We start from the raw sequence: 13,804 nt of genomic DNA on the forward strand, positions 1-13,804 counted from the left end.
TCTGATAAACCTCCTCCACATCGCCTCCAAAGCCAGTATATCCTTCCTCAAGTAAGGAGACCAGAAGTGCATGCAGTACTCCAGATGTGGCCTCACCAGTACCCTGTACAGTTGTACTAGTAACCTCCCTGCTCTTAAATTCAATCCGTCTAGCAATGAAGGCCAACATTGTATTTGCCTTCTTGATAACCTGCAAACCAACCTTTTGTGATTCATGCACAAGCACTCCCAAGTCCCCCTGTACAGCAGCATGCTGCATATCTTTTATCATTTAAATAATCTGATCTTCCATTTTCCCTTCCAAAGTGGATGACCTCAGATTTACCAACATTGTATTCCATCTGCCAGACCTTTAACCACTGCAGGGAGATATAGAGATATCTATATCTCTCTGAAGACTCTCCGAATCCTCTACACAATTTGCTTTTCCACTCACTTTACTATCGTCAGCAAATTTAGATACAATACATTCGGTCCCCTCTTCCAGATCGTTAATGTATATCATGGAAATTTGTGGGCCCAGCACCGACCCCTGTGGCACACTGCTAACCACTGATTGCCAACCAGAGTAACACCCATGTATCCCAACTCTCTGCTTTCTATTGGTTAATTAATCATCTATCCATGCTAATTCAACACCCCCACCCAACTCTATGCATCCTTATCTTATGGATAAATTTTTTATGTGGTACCTTATTGAACGCTTTTTGGACATCTAAGTAAATAACATCCATCTGTTCCCCTTAGAGGACAGAGAGAATGTCTGGGGTGGGTAGGTCTTTGATTTTGCTGAGGCAGTGAGGAGTGTAGACAGATACATGGAGGGGGTACATGATGTGTTGAGGTGTGTCCACCACTCTCTACATTTCAATGCCTTCTGCCTATAACCTTTGACACCCTTACCATCAACCTCTGCTTTAAATACACCCAATGACTTGGCCTCCACAGCCACTGTGACAATGAATCCCACAGATTCACCATTTTCTTGCTAAAGGAATTTTTCCTCATCTCGGTTGTAAATGGATGTCCCTCTGAGGCCATGCCCTCTGGTGCCAGAGTCCCCCACTACAGGAAGCATCCTCAAGACGTACCCGTTAGTAGGTTAGATGCTCATTGTAAATTGTCCCGTTATCTGGTTAGAGGTAAATCAGTGGCTTGCTGGATGACACAGCTCTAAGTTTCCATACTGTATCTCTGAATAAAATTAAATTAATCCTACTTAAAATTAAAAAGTTAGCTTTATTTGTCACGTATATGCCAAATCATACAGTGAAATGTGTTGCTTGCATCAACAACCAACACAGTCTGAGAATGTTCTAGAGGGCCGCCCGCAAGTGCCATCACATATTCTGGCACCAGCACTGCATTCCCTCACCCACCTCTGATTTAAAAGTCAGACATCTGTTTTTACATCTTCCATTGTCTATTCCAAAGCATCTCAGCGTTCGCTGCGTGGAGGACAATCTGGATTGCGTTTGACTGTGGCTGTACTAGCGTGAGATGAGTTACTGCTGTGGGATTGTTTTTGCAGAAACATGGCTCCAAGACAACATCCCATGCACCGTCAAACTACAGGCCATACCACTCATATACTTGGGCTAGATATATGTGTGTGTGTGTATATATATATATATATATAAATCAAAATATATATTTTGTTTGCAACTGTATGTTTTTCTGCTTTCATAATTATTTGCGTTATATGTGCAGTGTGCTGTTGGTACTGTTTTGTACCTTGGCCTCGGAAAAACTCTGTTTTGTTTGTATTCATGGGAATAGTTGAATGACAATTGAACTTAAACTTGAAATATTTAGATCCTGAGCAAGAACATTGCAACTGCATCTCAGCAATGGCTCACGGATCACACCCGATTATTTATTTCTGTACCACCAGTAGGAGACAAACACACAAAGCTCGAGCAGTCAGTTTGTGGATGGCATGGAATTAGGAGGTGTTGTTGGCGCTGAAGGTCGTGGTAGATTACGGGGGATCCTGGTCAGTGGGCTGGGGAGAGGGAAATGAATTTCAATACAGGTAGGCGTGAGGTGATACAAACCAGAGTAGGGCTCACTCTGTGAATGGTCGGAAACTAGGGAGTGTAATGGAACAGAGGGAATTCGGAGTTCAAGTGCAGTGGCATCACCTCGAATGTCAAGGCTCTAGAGAGGGTGCAGAGGTTTACAGGATACTGTCTGGTTTAGAGGGCGTGTGCCCTCTAAGAGTTTGGACAAACTTGGGTTGTTCTCTCTGGAGCGGTGGAGGCTGAGGGCAGATCTGATAGATTATGAGGGGTGTAGACAGAGTAGACAGAAGGCATCGTTTTGTCAGGATTCATGCATTTAAGGTGATGGTGGTAATTTCAAAGGAGATGTGAGGGGCAAGTTTTAAGTGGTGGGTGCCTGGAGTGGGGGTAGAGACAGATACATTAGAGAATTTTAAAAGACGTTTAGATAGACACATGAATGTGAGGAAAATGGAAGGATGTGGACATAGTGCAGGCAGAAAGGATTAGTTTAGTTGGCCACTTGATTGCTAATTTAATTGGTTTGGCACAACATTGAGAGTCAAAGGCCCTGTTTCTGTCTTGTACTGTTCTACTCAGATAGACAGGATGGTGACAAAGCTGTTTAGCAAGCTGCCCTTCATCACTCACAGCACAAAGTATTGGAGCTGGGATTTTATGTTGCAGTTGTTTAAATTGTTTGTGCAGTTTTGGTCACCCTGTTATAGGAGAGATGTGGTTATACTGGAAAGAGCGCAGAAAAGATTTACGGGGATGTTGCCAGGATGAGAGAGCCTGAATTACAGGGATAAGTTGCAGCATAGAAGAATGAGGGGTTACCTTAAAAAATATTTCAAATTATGAGAGGTATAAATAACAGCCATCTATACTTCTCATAATTTAACTAGAGGGCATAGATTTAGGGTGAGAGGAGAAAGGGACAACTCTTTCAGCCAGAGGGTGGTGACTATATGAATAAGCTGCCAGAGGAAGTGGTTGAGGCAGGTGTGATGTTATCGTTTCAGAAGCTATTGGACAGGTACACGGAGGGGCAGGGCTTTGGAGAGAGCTGGGCTGAACGGAGGATATTAGGACGGGCAATGTCGGCTCTGTGACTAATCCACCTACCTTGTTAAAAATGCAGTGCATATTCTGATAAACAGCCATCAATTTTACCTGTTTACCATCTTCTCTGACTAGTAGGAGGTGTATCTTTACGTTAGTGAGCTCAGTTTCTTTCTGACACATCAGCAAACTTGCTTTCGTGCCACAAAACTCTTTAGCTTTCAGTATATCGACAGCATCATTCCCTTAACCAGGGTTTAAAGCCTTAATTGTTATCCTAGTTATTCAATGCACCAATACTGGACCTAGGCTGACTCTAGTAAAGTCAGAGCCCCCCCAAAAACATCTCTATTTCTCTAACCCTGGACTTTAAACCACACACTCAATGCTGAGGCAGATCAATGATTTCAGAGAGCAAATTTTAATAAAGACAGGCCAAATAACCGAGAAGGACCAAGCCTTTTTTCAGCTAGTGGTGTGCCTCAGGCCCTCAATTATCCACCAATGCATTCATTCATTCAATTATTATGTGCCGTGTTGTGTGACATGGGTGGTCATGGACTTTTCATGACCATGATTGTTCTCGGCAAATTTTTCTCGAGAAGTGGCTTGTCATTGCCTTCTTCTGGGCAGTGTCTTTACAAGATGGGTGACCCCAGCCATTACCAATACTCTTCAGAGATTGCCTGCCTGGTGTCAGTAGTAGCATAACCAGGACTTGTGATCTGCACCGGCTGCTCATACGACCGTCCACCACCAGCTCCTGTGGCTTCACGTGACTCTGATCCGGAGATAAGCAGCTGCTACACCTTGCCCAAGGGTGACCCGCAGGCTAGCAGAGGGAAAGAACACCTTATACCCCATTTGGTAGAGACATATCTCCACCCTATCATCCAGACAATGAAATAATGTACATACTCAGAAAGGGAACACAGTGACACAGGTCCAAATGCCATAAGGCATAAGAGCAGAATTAGGCTATTCAGCCCATCGAGTCTGCTCTTCCATTCCACCACGGCTGATTTTCTTTTCCCTCTCAGACTCACTCTCCTGCCTTCTCCCTGTAACCTTTGACTCCCTGACTAATCAAGAACCTATCAACCTCCACTTTAAGTACACCAGTGACTTGGCCTCCACAGCGGACTGTGGCAATGAATTCAACAGATTCACCATCATCTGGCTAAAGGAATTTCTGCTCACCTCTGTTCTACAGGGCCGTTTCTGTATTCTGTGCCCTCTGATCCCAGACTCTCCCACTAAAGGACACATCCTCTTCTTTTGCCGCTCCATTGAGACTGCCTGACCTTCCAAGTTCCTCCAGCATTTTGTGTGTGTGTGTGTTACTCTGGAATTCCAGCAGCTGCAGAATCTCTGGTGTTCGTGACAAGTTGGCCTTGTCGACAAGAGGACTGGAGTTTGAAACAGAAGAGTATTGCTACAGTTCTTTGTGGTGTGGGTCAATCCAGGGAAATATGAAGTGACTCAATGACTCCCCTCTGCCATTGGATTTCTGAATGGACAATGAACCTGTGAACACGACCTCGCAGTTTGTCTTATTCTGAATTACAATATACTGCTGCCACAAAAAGACAAGTTTCACAACATATGCCAGTGATATTAAACCTGATTCTGGATCTGATTCACTTTGGAAGGTCAAACTTGAAAACGGCAAATATTAATTGAAAGATTCTTCGTAGTGTGGAGGAATAGAGGTATGTTTGGGTCCAAATCTATAGCTTGCTCAAAGTTGCTGCACAAGTTGATTGTGTGCTTAGAAAGGCATATAGTGCGTTGATTAGTCATCAGTCGGGGGATTGAGTTCAAAAGCTGCATGGTAATGTTTCAGCTTTATAAAACCCTGGTTAAACCACACGCAGAATACAAGACCATACAATACAGGAGCAGAATTAGGCCATTTGGCCCATCCAGTCTGCTCCACCATTTCATCACAGCTGATCCATTTTCCCTCTCAGCCCCGATCTCCTGCCTTCTCCCCATATTCCCTCATACCCTGACCAATCAAGCAACTTAAATATACATAAAGACTTGGCCTCCATGGCCGTTCGTGACATAGTACGAGAATTAAGGATTATGGGCATAAGGCAGGTAGGTGGAGACTGGGTCCAATGTTGTTTGTTGTATACATTAATGATCTGGATGATGGGGTGGTAAATTGGTTTAGTAAGTATGCAGATGATACTAAGGTAGGAGGAGTTGTGGATAATGAAGTAGGATTTCAAAGCTTGCAGAGAGATTTAGGCCAGTTAGAAGAATGGGCTGAAAGATGGCAGATGGAGTTTAATGCTGATAAGTGTGAGGTGCTACATTTTGGTTCGACTAATCAAAATAGGACATACATGGTAAATGGTAAGGCATTGAGGAATGCAGTAGAATAGAGTGATCTAGGAATAATGGTGCACCTGAAGGTGGAATCTCATGTGAATAGGGTGGTGAAGAAAGCTTTTGGTATGCTGGCCTTTATAAATCAGAGCATTGAGTATAGGAGTTGGGATGTAATGTTAAAATTGTACAAGGCATTGGTGAGGCCAAATTTGGAGTATTGAGTACAATTCTGGTCACCGAATTATAGGAAAGATGTCAACAAAATAGAGAGAGTACAGAGGAGATTTACTAGAATGTTACCTGGGTTTCAGCACCTAAGTTACAGAGAAAGGTTGAACAAGTTAGGTCTTTATTTTGTGGAGCGCAGAAAGTTGAGGGGGGGACTTGATAGAGGTACTTAAAATTATGAGGGGGATAAATAGAGTTGACGTGGATAGGCTTTTTCCATTGAGTAGGGGAGATTCAAACAAGACGACATGAGTTGAGAGTTAGGGGGCAAAAGGTTAGGGGCAACACGAAGGGGAATTTCTTTACTCAGAGAATGGTAGCTATGTGGAACGAGCTTCCAGTAGAAGTGGTAGAGGCAGGTTCGATATTGTCATTTAAAAAAAATTGGATAAGTATATGGACAGGAAAGGAATGGAGGGTTATGGGCTGAGTGCAGGTCAGTGGGACTAGGTGAGAGTAAGCGTTCAGCACAGTCTAGAAGGGCCGAGATGGCCTGCTTCCGTGCTGTAATTGTTATATGGTTATATGATTTATATGGAGTCCATGGTCAGATAAGCCATGATCTTATTGAACGGTGGAACAGACTCAATGGGCCAGATGGTCTATTCCTTATTCCTTATTCCTTTATTCCCAATTTTTGCCTCCTGTCAATGAGCTATGCTCCACCCATGCTGTTATCTTTCCTGTAATACCACGGGCTTGTAGCTTGGTAAGCAGCCTCATGTGTGGCACCTTGTCAAAGGACTTCTGAAGATCCAAGTACACAGCGTCCACCCGACTCTCCTTTGTCTATCCTGCTGGTTATCCTTTGAGGAAACCATGCTGATTACGGCCTATTTTATTATGTGCCTCCAAGTACCCTGGGATCTTATCCTTGATAATTGACTCTAACATCTTCCCAACCACTGAGGTCAGACTAACTGGCCTATAGTTTCCTTTCTTCTGCCTCGCTTCCTTCTTGAAGAGTGAAGTGACACTTGTGATTTTTCAGATATCTCACGATTCTTGAAGGATTATTACTAATGCCTCCATAATGACTTCAGCCACCACTTTCGAAACCCTGGGATGCACACTATCTGGTCCAGATGACTTATCTACCTTCAGACCTTTCAGTTTCCCAAGAACCTTCTCTCTAGTAATGGCAACTTCACACGCTTCTGACCCCGGACACTCTCGAACTTCTGGCATACTGCTATTGTCTTCCACAGTCTGCAAAATACTGATTCAGTTCCTTCACCATTTCTTTGTCCCCCCATTACCACCTCTGCAGCATCATTTTCCAGCTGTCCGAGATCTACTCTTGACTCTCTTTTACACTTTATGTATCTGGAAAAAAACTTTTGGTATCCTCCTTAATATTATTGGCTAGCTTACTTTCGTATTCCATCTTTATCTCACCTTCTTAATGACTTTTTTAGTTGCCTTCAATTGGAGTATTGTGTTCATGTCTGGTCACCTCATTATAGGGAGGATGTGGAAGCTTTAGAAAGGGTGCAGAGGAGATTTCCCAGGACGCTGTCTGAATTAGAGAACATGTCGTATGAGGAGAGGTTGAGCGAGCTAGAGCTTCTCTCTTTGAAGTGAAGGAGGGTGAGAGGTGAAGAAGATAACAAAAAGCATAGATGGAGGGGATAGGCATCACCTTTTTCCCAAGGTGGAAATGCCTAATACAAGAGGGCATAACGTTAAGGTGATTGGAGGAAAGTGTAGGGTGGATGTCAGAGGTAGGTTTTTTACAGAGAGTGGTGGCTGTGTGGAAGGTGCTGCCTGGGGTGGTGATAGATGCAAATACATTAGGGACATTTCAGAAACTCTTAGACAGGCTGACAGAAAAATGGAGGTTCTATGCAGGAGGGAAGGGTCTTGGAGTAGGTTAAAAGGTTGGCGTAACAACTTGGGCCAAAAGGCCTGTAGTGTGCTGTAATGTTCCACGTTGCAGTGACAGAGGATTGGAATTGGTTAATTGGTTTATTATTGTTGCATGTGCTGAGACGCAGTGAGAAGCTTCCTATCTTGCATCTTAGACAGATAGATAGATAGATAGATACTTTATTCATCCCCATGGGGAAATTCAACTTTTTTCCAATGTCCCATACACTTGTAGCAAAACTAATTACATACAATACTTAACTCAGTAAAGAATATGATATGCATCTAAATCACTATCTCAAAAAGCATTAATAATAGCTTTTAAAAAGTTCTTAAGTCCTGGCGGTAGAATTGTAAAGCCTAATGGCATTGGGGAGTATTGACCTCTTCATCCTGTCTGAGGAGCATTGCATCGATAGTAACCTGTCGCTGAAACTGCTTCTCTGTCTCTGGATGGTGCTATGTAGAGGATGTTCAGAGTTATCCATAATTGACCGTAGCCTACTCAGCGCCATTCGCTCAGCTACTGATGTTAAACTCTCCAGTACTTTGCCCACGACAGAGCCCGCCTTCCTTACCAGCTTATTAAGATGTGAGGCGTCCCTCTTCTTAATGCTTCCTCCCCAACACGCCACCACAAAGAAGAGGGCGCTCTCCACAACTGACCTATAGAACATCTTCAGCATCTCACTACAGACATTGAATGACGCCAACCTTCTTAGGAAGTACAGTCGACTCTGTGCCTTCCTGCACAAGGCATCTGTGTTGGCAGTCCAGTCTAGCTTCTCGTCTAACTGTACTCCCAGATACTTGTAGGTCTTAACCTGCTCCACACATTCTCCATTAATGATCACTGGCTCCATATGAGGCCTAGATCTCCTAAAGTCCACCACTATCTCCTTGGTCTTGGTGATATTGAGACGCAGGTAGTTTGAGTTGCACCATATCACAAAGTCCTGTATCAGTTTCCTATACTCCTCCTCCTGTCCATTCCTGACACACCCCACTATGGCCGTGTCATCAGCGAACTTCTGCACATGGCAGGACTCCGAGTTGTATTGGAAGTCTGATGTGTACAGGGTGAACAGGACCGGAGAGAGTATTCATACAGATCAGATCATTGCAAAACAATAACACAGTTACAGAGAAAGTGCAGTGCGGGCGGACAATAAGGTACAAGCTCATAACAAGGTAGATGGTGAGGTCACAAAGTCCAGTTTATCAAACGAAGAACAAGACTTGAATAAGAGGACATTGTTTCAAGCACGGGGGTGGTGGGGGCGGTGTTTGTCTGCAATTCTCCGCCACAGGGGGTTATGGCCTTCAGATCACTGGAGGTATTTGTGGAGTTTTGTACATACAAAAATCGGGGGATGAAGGGCTTTGGAAACTAAAACAGATAGGATGTCACAATCCAAGGCTGGTCAGCCAAGACCTTTCAACAGTGGGGTAGATTTAATTAATTTATTTATTTATATTATTTAAAGATACAGCACAGGACTTCCGGCCTTTTGAGCACCATTGCAAAACACAGCTCTTGCTAACTCCTGCAATACCAGTAACTGCCAAGAGTGAAGATTTAGTTATTTGGCGACGAACAGGCCCTGTTAGTGTAACGAGCCAAGCCACCTAGCAAGCCCTGATTTAACCCAAGCCTAATCACAGGACAACTTATAACGTCTGATTAACCTAACTCTCTTTGGACTTTGGACTCAGCAGTGAGAAGGGAGCGTGCCCTGGAAGATGGGAGGCGGGGGTGGGGTGGTCCTTGATGATGGATGCTGCTTTCCTGCAACAATGCTGTGCATGGATGTGCTGAGTGGAGGGGAGTGTTTGCTCGTGATGGACTGGGCTGTATCCTGCTGAGGAAACCGGAGGACACAGAGGAAACCCATATGGTCACAGGGAGAACGTACAAGCTCCTTACAGAGGAAACTGGTATTGAACAAACTCCACACCTCGAGCTGCAACAGCATCACACTAAATGCTACTCTCCTGTGGTGCCCTCCCCCTGAACAATGGTGGAGAGTGACGGGGATATGCTCGGTAACCACCACCTCCCCAGCCCTGTCCGGATTCCTGTCACCCTGCCCCCTGCGCCCTGTCTCTCTCCCTGCAGTTTGGGAGGAATTTGCTCTGGCTCTCTCTGAGGGAGTCTGCAAACCCTAGTTTCCCGTGTCACAGTGCCCTTGAATGGAAAAGCCTACAAAAGGTAACGGATACAGCCCAGTCCATCACGAGCAAACACTCCCCTCCACTCAGCACATCCATGCACAGCATTGTTGCAGGAAAGCAGCATCCATCATCAAGGTCCCCCCCACCCCCGCCTCCCATCTTCCAGGGCACGCTGTCTTCTCACTGCTGCTATCAGGAAGAAGGTACAGGAGTCTCAGGACTCACACCACCAGGTTCAGAATAGTCATTACCCCTCATCCATCATACTCTTGAATCAGAGAGATCTCAGAGATCTCCTTCTGAGAGATCAGAGAGTCCACCCCATCACTGAACTGTTCCCACAACCTAGGGACTCACTTTCAAGAACTCTTCATCTCATGTTCTCAATATCTATTGCTCATTTATTTATTCATTATTATTTATTTTCTCTTTAGTATTTTCACAGGTTGTTGTCTTTTGCACACTGGTTGTTTGTCCATCCTGTCGTGTGAGGTCTTTCATTGACTCTTGTGTTTCTTGTGGTTACTGTGATTGCCCATGGGAAAATGAATCTCAGGGTTGTTTATGGAGATATATACGTACTTTGAGGGGGCAGAAACAAGTGCCAGGGCAGGTGTAAGGTGTGGCATCATTATTGGGGTCAATTAAAGCCCCCACCCCTCCCATCCTCTCCCGATTTTGCACCCTCCCACCTTCTGAACACATAGGGCTGGGGCTTGAAGGAAAACTAAACTCAGCAGAATGTCAACTTGGAACCTAAATTTGAAGCCACTCTGCCCACTGAGACAGGGCTAGCCCATCCAACTGCAGCCGCTGCTGCTGCCTGTCCAGATGCCCAGCAGAGGGGCAGGATAGGCACTGAGAAAAGATGATACATTTGCACACACACACGACCCTTCACCAACATCCCCCAATGTAATTAGTGCAAGCCTACACACACACACACACACACACACACACACACACACACACACACACACACACACACACACACACACACACACACACACACACACACACACACACACACACACACACACACACACACACACACACACACACACACACCAATCCCTCCCCGAACATCTTGATCAGACTCACCCCGAGCTGACAGCTTCTTGGTGTTGATAATCTTCGCCGCATATTCCTGTCCTGTCAAAGTCTTCACACAGCGCTTGACAATCGAGAAGGCTCCTCTGAAATCAGCAACATTTTACAATTTCAGTTTCACGCTGGCACACGCTAACTCTCACACACACACACACACACACTCACACACACTCCCACCACACACACACTCCCACCACACACACACAGACACACTCACACACACAGACACACACACACACTCCTACCACACACACACACTCCCACCACACTCACACAGACACACACTCACACACACTCCCACCACACACACACACAGAGACACACACACATACACACTCCCCCACACTCTTATATATACACTGACACACACACACACGCATACACACACACATACACTCATACACACACACACATATACACACACACTGACATACTCTCACACACACACTCTCTCCCACACTCTCATACACACTCACACACACCCACATTCACACACTCCCACCACACACACTCACTACCCTCCATTCACACATACATACACACACTCACACGTACAGACAGACAGACACACACACACTCACTACCCTCCATTCACACATACATACACACACTCACACGTACAGACAGACACACACTCACTACCCTCCATTCACACATACATACACACACTCACACGTACAGACAGACAGACACACACGTCAAACTTAAAATTGTAAAAAGGCGAATTTTTTTCGTCCAGCCTCGAGGGTTGAAATTCCTTACTTTCCCAGCTCCTCGTACATCTGATATTCCTCGCTGAACCGAGTGGACGTTATCGTGGCCATGCTGATTTCCTCTCTCTCTCTCTCTCTCTCTCTCTTCCTCCGTGTCTCTCTCTGTAGTGGGGAAGTCTCTCTTGTCCTCGCCGAGCTGGCTTTGATTGGCAATTCCCCTGCACGGGAAAAGCCCGTCTACATCGGAGCCGCACCGAGCTCACACTAGTCGCTGGTTATTTCATCAACCTTCCTCCTCCCCAGCATCGATCTCCTCCCCTTCCCCTCCCTTCGCCAGCCAGACCTGTTTCCAAGACAACACTGGAGGCAGGAACAGTGGAACCCGCGCACACTCCCTCGGAAGGGAAAGGAATTGGAGGGGCTAAACTGAGACGAGATATTACCCCTCGTAGAGGGCTGTGAGTTCTGACATCAGGCTAGAGGAGAGGGTTTCCAAGCTCTAGACACGAGGTTCTGCAGATGTTGGAAATCCAGAGTAACACAGACTGGAGGGACGCGGAAGGTCGGGCAGTATCTGTGGAGGTGAATAAGCAGTCGAGGTTTCGGGCGGAGACCCTTCGTCAGGACTGGAAAGGAAGGGGAATTCCCAAGCCTGTGCCGGCACTGAGCGGCTTGAGTTGAGGCTATATAGGTTGAGACTTTTCCCTGGAGTGTAGGAGGCTGAGGGGAGATCTTATGTAGGTTCACTAGATTATGGAAGGCAAGGTTTCTCTTTCGCCATGACGAGGAGCAACTCCTCATATTCCACATGGGCAGCCTCCAACTTGATGGCATGACATGGATTTCGTAAACTCCTGGTCACTTTCTGGAATGAGCTGCCAGAGGAGGTGGCTGAGGCAGATGCAATTAGTTTAAAATGCACTTGGATGGGTACATGGAGGTACCTGGGAAAGGTTTGGAGGGATACAGGCTAAACAGAGGCAAATGGGACTGATTCAGAGAGGCAACTTTGTCAGTGTGGGTGTGGAGGGCTGAAGGGCCTGTTTGACTCTGCCTCTACCTCAGAAGGGTCTGAATAGAAAGGTGAGGGATAGAGGGACGTCCATTCAGAACAGAGATGCGGAGGGGTTTATTTAGCCAGGGGGTGGTGAATCTGTGGAATTCATTGCCACAGATGACTGTGGAGGCCAAGACATTGGGTATATTTGAAGCAGAGGATGATAGGTTCTTGATTAGTCAGGGCGTCAAAGTTTACGAGGAGAAAGCGGGAGAATGGGGTTGAGAGGGATAGTAAATCAGCCATGATGAAATGGTGAGCAGACTCGATGGGCCGAATTGTTTGCTTCTGGTCTATGTTTTGTGATCTTTATAAATGGTAGGGCAGGCTTGAAGGAATGCATGGTTTCCTCCTAACTGATAGGCCTTTAACATAGAGCAGAACAGCACAGTTCAACTCCTTTACCCACAATGTTCTGCCAACTTTTTACCTACTCTAATATCAATCTAACCCTTCCCTCCCAGCTTCCATGTTTCTCTCATCCATGTGCCTATCTCTCTTATATGTCCCTAATGTATCTGCCTCTACCCGCTCAGCACATCACAGTAACCAGCCTCCCTTCCACGGACTCTGTCTACACTTCCCACTGTCTCAATAAAGCAGCCGGCAGAATCAAAGACCCCACCCTCCCCGGACATTCTCTCTTCTCCCCTCTCCCGTCGGGCAGAAGATACAAAAGCCTGAAAGCACATCCCACCAGGCCCAAGGACAGCTTCTACACCACTGTTATCAGTGAAAGCACGTCCCACCAGGCCCAAGGACAGCTTCTACCCCACTGTTATCAGTGAAAGCACGTCCCACCAGGCCCAAGGACAGCTTCTACCCCACTGTTATCAGTGAAAGCATGTCCCACCAGGCCCAAGGACACCTTCTACCCTACTGTTATCCGTGAGAACACGTCCCACCAGGCCCAAGGACAGCTTCTACCCCACTGTTATCAGTGAAAGCACGTCCCACCAGGCCCAAGGACAATTTCTACCCCACTGTTATCAGTGAAAGCACGTCCCACCAGGCCCAAGGACAGCTTCTACCCCACTGTTATCAGTGAGAACACGTCCCACCAGGCCCAAGGACAGCTTCTACCCCACTGTTATCAGTGAGAACACGTCCCACCAGGCCCAAGGACAGCTTCTACCCCACTGTTATCAGTGAAAGCACGTCCCACCAGACCCAAGGATAGCTTCTACCCCACTGTTATCAGTGAAAGCACGTCCCACCAGACCCAAGGATAGCTTCTACCC

The 13,804-nt window shown here is 46.0% G+C and overlaps 1 protein-coding gene across 2 annotated transcripts in view; it reads right to left on the reverse strand.

Moving 5' to 3' along the window:
* The window catches only part of LOC140739122 (calcium/calmodulin-dependent protein kinase type II subunit alpha), a 285,295-nt gene extending 273,461 nt beyond the window's left edge, over nucleotides 1–11,834 (reverse strand). Inside the window, exons 1-2 of one of the 2 annotated variants that reach the window (XM_073067093.1) lie at nucleotides 11,556–11,834; nucleotides 10,785–10,879 (exon numbers count right to left, since the gene is read on the reverse strand). In XM_073067093.1, coding sequence (XP_072923194.1) covers nucleotides 10,785–10,879; nucleotides 11,556–11,617 — 157 coding nt within the window. In that variant the 5' untranslated portion in view covers nucleotides 11,618–11,834. The remainder of the gene's footprint in view (nucleotides 1–10,784; nucleotides 10,880–11,555) is intronic. The other variant, XM_073067092.1, reaches the window with a different exon arrangement.
* Nucleotides 11,835–13,804: the final 1,970 nt, after the last annotated feature.

This window comes from Hemitrygon akajei, chromosome 15 (assembly GCF_048418815.1).
Source record: "Hemitrygon akajei chromosome 15, sHemAka1.3, whole genome shotgun sequence".
Classification (NCBI taxonomy): Eukaryota; Metazoa; Chordata; class Chondrichthyes; order Myliobatiformes; family Dasyatidae; genus Hemitrygon; species Hemitrygon akajei.